General features: G+C 45.0%; 1 protein-coding gene across 1 annotated transcript in view; it reads left to right on the top strand.

The window, feature by feature from the left end:
- Positions 1–1,148: 1,148 nt before the first annotated feature.
- The window catches only part of ptpn12 (protein tyrosine phosphatase non-receptor type 12), a gene marked incomplete at its 5' end in the record, with an annotated part of 41,385 nt that continues 35,073 nt past the window's right edge, over positions 1,149–7,460 (top strand). Inside the window, one exon of the mRNA XM_080022695.1 lies at positions 1,149–1,247. Coding sequence (XP_079878821.1) covers positions 1,149–1,247 — 99 coding nt within the window. The remainder of the gene's footprint in view (positions 1,248–7,460) is intronic.

The following is a 7,460-nucleotide window of genomic DNA, read 5'->3' on the forward strand; positions in this document are numbered from 1 at the left end:
GTCCATCTATCTGTCCGTCTGTCTATCTGTCCAGCTGTCTGTCTATCTGTCCATCTATCTGTCTGTCTGTCTGTCTGTCTGTCTGTCCATCCTTCTATCATCCCATCATCCAAACCGACACCAATGCGCGATAGAACATTGATCACACATGTCTCCGTGAACAAGGTATTTGTTCCATTCCGTCAAACTTTGTCGCCTGCAACTGGGAGGACTGTCCATTCACATAGGTCAAACAAAAGCATGACAGCATGACAGCATTATGTATTATTATTATTATTATCATTATTATTATTGTTGTTATTATTGTTATGATAAGTATTATTATATAACAATAGCAATAATAATAATAATAATAATGATAATAATAATAATAATATTTTGGTTGTTTGTCTCCTTTGCCTGGATCTCAGCGTCCTTGCCCCAATAGGAAATTCTCAACCAATGACGGCAAAGAACCCGTCAAAAAAAATAACCGACGTGTCCCTTTAACCAACCGGACGGCTAAACTCCACAGAGTGACTTTACGACTGCACCAATCAGGCGCCGGATTCCGGCCGCGGCTCTCAAATCATCGTACGCCAATACCGGGAAGGGGGCGGGACCGCGTCCTCGGCGGCGTTCGCCGGAGTCCGGATGTTCCCCACTCCCCAGTAGCGAATAACGAGTCACAGTGTGTGAGTGTGGCAACCGGGAGACAGGGAGGGGTAGATAGACGGACCAGACTGGGGTTTTTGTCCCCACCTCTCTCTTTTTTTTTGTTGTGATTATTATTATTATTATTCTAATAACCTTATAACCAAGTATTTATGCGTCGCCGAAGCCTCCGGAGCTCGTCTCCAGACTGAGTAAGCCTGCCGCGCTCCTCTTTTGGGATATATTTCGCGCTGAAGAATCAGAGGAGAACGGGAGAAAGAAGAGGAACATGGGGCGATAGGGGCCAAAAAGGTGTCCGAACGATGATACTCCGGGACCGGTGAATCTCATGTATTTATTTATTGATCCCCTCTTCGTTCTGCCGCTGTCTCCCCGTTGCCCTGGGACGGTTTTCTGAAAGGAAAAGAAGGAGAGCGAAAAAAAAAAAAAAACTAAAAAAGAAGAAGAAGAAGGGCACCGTGGGACGGACACGGGGGTGGGGGGGGGGCTGAAGGATGGACCAACCCCGCGTCCTGAGAAAGTTCATCCGGGGGGTGAGCGCCATGCGAGAGGGGGACGGCAGGGGGGAGGACCACTTCGGCGCCGACTTCATGGTGGGTCGGAACGTTCGTGAAATGTGTGTGTGATTGTCTCGTTCCCCCGCGTTGTGACCCGGCTCCGGGCGGAGGGGGTGGGAGGAGGAGGGGGGAAGTGTCCACCTACCGTCACGCAGCCCCCCCCCCCCCCCCCCGGTCCCCCTTCCCCTCCCTCCCCGCTCCCAGGCTCGCTCCGCGGCCTAGCATTGTCTGGAAGCACCGGGACCCCGGTCCTATTTAAAGCCCCGGCGCGGCGCGATCAAGGCGCCGAAAACAGTGGTTTTATTTCCTTCGCCGCGGTGTGACTCTCTGAGGCCGCGTTATGGAGCCATCCAGGCCGCATCCCACCTTTTTGGGACCCCCCCCCCCCCCATTATGTGACCATCCGCATGTTTTGTCGGCTTTTACAGTGTCCCCACGTATGTCAGGATACATTGCGGCTCGCACAGGACGTGTGTCAGCCCAGATCTCCTCCTCCTCCTCCTCCTCCTCCTCCTCCTCGGCCTCCTCCCTCCCCTCCGCCCCAAAACAAACGTCCACCCGGACTTCCAGTCGGGTTCGGTGGTCCGCGCTTGTGTGGCCGCTGCTGGGAGACACTGTCATCCGCCCCAGCGGGACACAGATGTTGTGCTAAGTGGATGCTAGTGGCTAGCCGCGTTAACGTGCCACGGTGAGCAGTGTTGGCAGGCGTCGCTTCCTAACGTTGGTTGGTTAATGGGGGCTTGTGTGCAGCCAGGGGGCCTCCTGTTTGGGTGGGCGTGCGATCGTATTTTGTTCCTCCAGCTCAATACTTATGTGTGTGTGTGTGTGTGTATGTATGTATGTATGTATGTATGTATGTATGTATGTATGTATGTATATATATTTATATATACATACATACATATATAAAGCTGATTGCAAGTCATCAATATGGTGGTAAACTTTGTTTCGTGCCTTTCCAGCCCCGCAGTCCCACTTGCACACTCCCTTCCTACTTGATGCAGGCTGCCTGCTGGAGCTTGCAACATTCTTTCTTGGCTCATTTCATAACATATTGCTCAGGCAGCATCGCCAAGCCTGTCTTATCTGGTGGACGGACGCCGTGTTATTCAGCCGCACAGTTTACAGTTCTCTATCTTTGAAAAGTACTGGTTACAGTAGCGTTGGAGTAGATGAAGTACTCTCAGGTGTGTGTATCTGTTTTGTGGGTATGGGTTTTTGTGTGTCCTGCCCGATATATGTGTTTCACAAAATAAGGGAGTTTGCGGATGTTGGCCAACCAGGGACGTTGGACAGCATCGCAGACTTTTTCACGATATAGCTCCACTTTTGCTTATGCTATTACTGTATGTACCTTAATTGGCCATATCCACATATATTCTCAAAGTCAGCAAATGGTGTATGAGGGCTATTGACAAAGGCTGAGAAAAATGCTCTGAGAAAAGACCAAAAAAAAAGAGTCTGCTACCGCTTGAATTACGTTTTTATGTGGTCCATGAAAGTGGTTTGTGGATTGTAGTTATTTGTTTTACTGCTACAAGTGGAGCAACTAAATGTCTAAGTTTGAGGCATAAGGAGGAAATTGGTTGTTTGAAATTCTGAGCATGAAAGCTGGCCTTCCGCTGGTATTTTTTTTTTCAAGCGTTTATAATTTTGGCAAACCTGACAGGGCACCTATAGTATGTTCCATGCCAGATCCACCATGCTCCACATTCAACCCAGTGCACACATTCACACCTGGGAGTTGCCTACTAAGCTACAGCCTGCTATTTTGAATCCTTTATTAGCTCTTGGGAATACCCGGGGAGCTTTGCACAAGCAGTGCACATCAAGAGCAGTTGTTGAGAAGATGAACAGTGAAACTGGTTTGATATTTTTTATATCCAATTGATTTTAAATGGGACAAGGATTTGACTTGGACATATGTGGCAACAAGCTTTCTTTTCATAGTGTAATAATAACAGTTCATATTCTGACTCTTCCTCTCTTGCTCCAAGGTCTGTTTGCGTTTTCATTCCTATCCTATTGTCATTGCAGTGAAAGGAGAGGATAGTCACTTTTGAAGGCTGGAGTGTTCCAAGTTGCCTAATGTGTACTTCATCAATCACTTTCCATTCATTGGAATTTCCACCCTTCTGTCTTAAGGTCACATAACTAAAATTTTACAACGTTAATCTGCATCCAGTGTGGCAACTTTGTTGACCGTGGAGGATTCTTACAACTTTTTGCTCCAAACAAATTCTTCTATCCGTTGGTTTGTGAAACACCGCCAGGCTCTTAAAATATTGAGATGCGACACACGCATTTAGAATGGCCAACTTGGACAGTGCTGCCAGTTGGCGGTCTATCTAAGTGGCAAGCAGAGCTCATGGAATAGCTAGCCTCAGTCGGCATTTAAATGTATTTGCTGTTCTGTAGCGCTAATCCCAAGGCTTGCATGAAGAATTCAACAGCTCGCCAAATTGCAAGAAGACTGTGCGGTTCTCTGTCTGCAGATCCACCCGGATGCAAAAAAAGTTCTTTAGCTTCTTATTGTTGTCTATACATGGGATGCAGTTTATAGATGTAATTACAGTACTCTGGTAAGAAAAGGAGTCAAAAATTATATGCTTTGTTTGTTCATCACATCACAGTTGTATGATGGTCTGCAGGAGAGGCCTTAAAGCTTTTTTAGGCTAGCTTGAAAGAGAAGTCTTGGCATTGGACTCGAAATTGAAAGTATCCTACTGCCTTGCTGAGCAGCAATTAGCTTGTGATCTTTTTCAGGTATTACTAAAGCATCCACATGGTCAATTAATTGACATAAAGGAATTACTCATTGTTACAAAGATTAGGTTATATATATAGCCTTTTAAAACAGCACAGTCCACACATTGCATATGGCTTGTTGGTAAATGTTCATATTGGAAGTGTTTTTGACATTCACTCCAACCAAAGATAATATTTCTGTACTCTCTCAACCGTATAAATTGCCTGTCTGTGACTAGAATCCCCAGCATTGCAATGTACTGGGGGACAAGCTACGGTAAGTCTTGGGCCAGTATGTGGTGAGGCTTTGCAGGCAGAACTCAATAACTCTTATCCAGAGTGGGTTAAAATGGTAGTTGTCTTCTGTCATGGATGCTTTTGTCCAGAGCACCTGGTGGCACCGCAAACACTTTTGACATCAGTGTTAAAGCACGACATGACCCTTCAACACGGACATGAGTGACTGTCATTCTGCCTCTGCCAAGCTCCATCTTCCAGCTAGGAATCACAAAATTCTCAGTGAGAGAGCCTGGAAAAGAATAATCTATCACTGCAATAATAATAAAATCTTAAGGAATCAAAATGTAATCACATTGAAGTTGTAATGTGGTAATCCAAAGTACAACTCCTTCAACTCCCTCTCCCTCCCTACCACATTGTGAGATTGTAATTTATAGCTTCTCATCTTAGTAACTTGGACGACAAAATAAGTAGTCGACTTATTAGGGTCGATATCTGGCATTTTGAGATAATCAGCATCGGCCGATGCCTGCGCTCACGAGGCCGATAAACAAAAAATGTCTGCAAACAAATGTTGCCAAAAATATTGATTTTTCTATACATATCAATTCTGAATATCTGAAATAGTTTCAATAGTCATTTTCTGCACTATCGGTATATACCATTTGCAACTGCGCTTTCTCGCTCGCTCTCTCCGACAGCGAGTTTAAACACACCGCTGCAATGTCCACATAGCCACCGCCTCCTCTCACTCACTCACAGACTGAGCGCAGCAGAGAGATGACATCAAGTGGCGACTCTTTCTCTTAAAGGGACAGTGAAAGCCTTCTCAGTATTTAAACGTTATATTACTCTAAATGGATTATTAAAGCACACATGAATATCATTTCATGAAAAGCGTCAGCTCAATTATTTTCATCTTAAATAAGTGTACTGCAGACAGAATGCAGATCTACTTAAGCAAACAGAGACAGTGCAGACAATAACATTAGTGTTAAATAAATGTTCATTTATGATCAGCAATTTTGTGTCATTTGTTATTATTAATTGAATTGTTGTATTGTATCAGATGCAAAAAAAACCCCCAACAACATGATATCGGCATTATATATCGGCCATCGGCCGCCCTGCTCTCTAAAGATCCGCACCGGCCACTTAAAAACCCATATCGGTCGACTACTAGATCATATGATACATATGCCATGCCATATTTTCACCTCAGTGTGATACCACTGAAATTCATACAGTAAATAGCTAATAGATACATTTAGTTGCAATGTTTAAGTCTAGACAGATTTTAGACACAGGAGATCAGCCTCACTGTGTGTGACTGTCTGCCCCACCTCTACAAGTAGATTATTCTCAGGCTAGACTTCAAAGAGAACGACAGCAAACACACACACACACACACACACCGTTACAAACACACATACTGTACTCTTATAAACATGTGTCCTTTCTGGCAGACGTGTGTGTGTGTGTATTGAAGTGTGGTGAACATTTCCACTGACACCAGGGGGCTTCCTCTTTGTGTGTGTGCGCGTCTTGTGTAATTCAAGAGAGTTAGGGCCTACTAGTCATGTGGCGAAAGCTTCCACATGCATGTTCACGCACGCATGCACAAATGATGGGTCAGTGATGCAAGTCCCCTAGTTGCTCAACTGTTGCTTGTGTGCACTAGTACGGAAGACACCTATAGTCAGGCTGTATGTCCCTAAGGAGGAGCTCCTTCTCCCCTGTTGACTTTGTTAATTTTGCTCTTGACATCTATTAAACAATTGAATAATTGTTTCTTCATGTTGTGCCTATAATAGTGGCATAAAATAAAACTTGGAATAATACATGTCTGCTCATTGCAGAAGAGCTATCTATTGACATTGAACAATTGGAATATAGCTATTTAGGTAGTACATTTTTTGCAACCCGCCTGAAATGCACCTACCAGTAATTCACATTCTATTTATTGCAGTGTTTCTAATTGGTTTAAAATCTGCCAGGAAACCAATGATTGCCGAATCAAATTGTTTTATAGAAAAAAGTAATTGTAAACAGGGGATTATGTAATAATTGTGACCGCTATACTCTTGCGTCTGGTTGATGATTGAGGAAATTGAAAGAGAGGTGCCAGTGTACGCCTGCTTAGGATACTGATACTGTTAACTGTCTCCAGTGTCATCTGACACGCGTTCTTGATCATGACACACAAAACACACAGGCAGTGTATCTAGTCACCTGACTATTGCTGAGCGTTAATACCACACACACACACACACACACACACACACACACACACACACACACACACACACACACACACACACACACACACACACACACACACACACACACACACACACACACACACACACACACACTCTCTGAGGTCTCTTGCCCAGATGAGGGTGATTATATCTGAATGTCTCACATTTGCTTCCGCCTTGAATTCCCAGGCCAAGGGTGTGAAATCCCAGCTAGCCCCGTGCTGCTTAATCAGGGCCGTTACCCACTTTGACCCCAGAGGTTGAGTAGTATGATGTGTTATTCTTTTTTTGAAGGCACAGAAAGTGCTCTGGATTTAAAACAAAACAGTTTTTGAATGAAGAGTTAGAAAGAATACCGCCCATTTCCAGTATTAAAATGGCCAAAACGATATCTCCCAAGTTGTTATTTGGTCCGTCGAACCAATTCCTGTGCTGCTCTGTTTCTGAGAATGGGGCAGTCCGGCTATTTGCGACGCTGGGGTGTAGCATACTTCCAATGTACTCTTTGGCAAGGCCCTTAGAGAGCCTCATAGAGATGAATGGAGGATCACTTCGGAAATTAATGAAATATGTGTGCGGCAATCACAAAACTTGGTGTGTGTGTGTGTGTGTGTGTGTGTGTGTGTGTGTGTGTGTGTGTGTGTGTGTGTGTGTGTGTGTGTGTGTGTGTGTGTGTGTGTGTGTGTGTGTGTGTGTGTGTGTGTGTGTGTGTGAGCGATGCGTGTGTGTGTTGCGTCTGGGAGTAAGCGAGCACGGCCGTGCACGCTTAGTGTACGTGTCCGTCTGGTTGTGCTTTAGCTGCCCAAGGAGACCAGAAGTGACCGAGTGGTTCTGATTGGCTGGCGGTGCTTCACCCAGGTGCTTCCTGTAGATGGTGTCACAATGCCAATGACCACATGCTAACAGATGTGTTGGTATTGCACACAGGATAGAGGCAGACTGATGTAGACACACACACACACACACTGCTTTGTGCTCAATTTATCATCTAATTAAAGGC

Source organism: Zeus faber (assembly GCF_960531495.2).
Source record: "Zeus faber genome assembly, chromosome: 21".
NCBI lineage: Eukaryota > Metazoa > Chordata > Actinopteri > Zeiformes > Zeidae > Zeus > Zeus faber.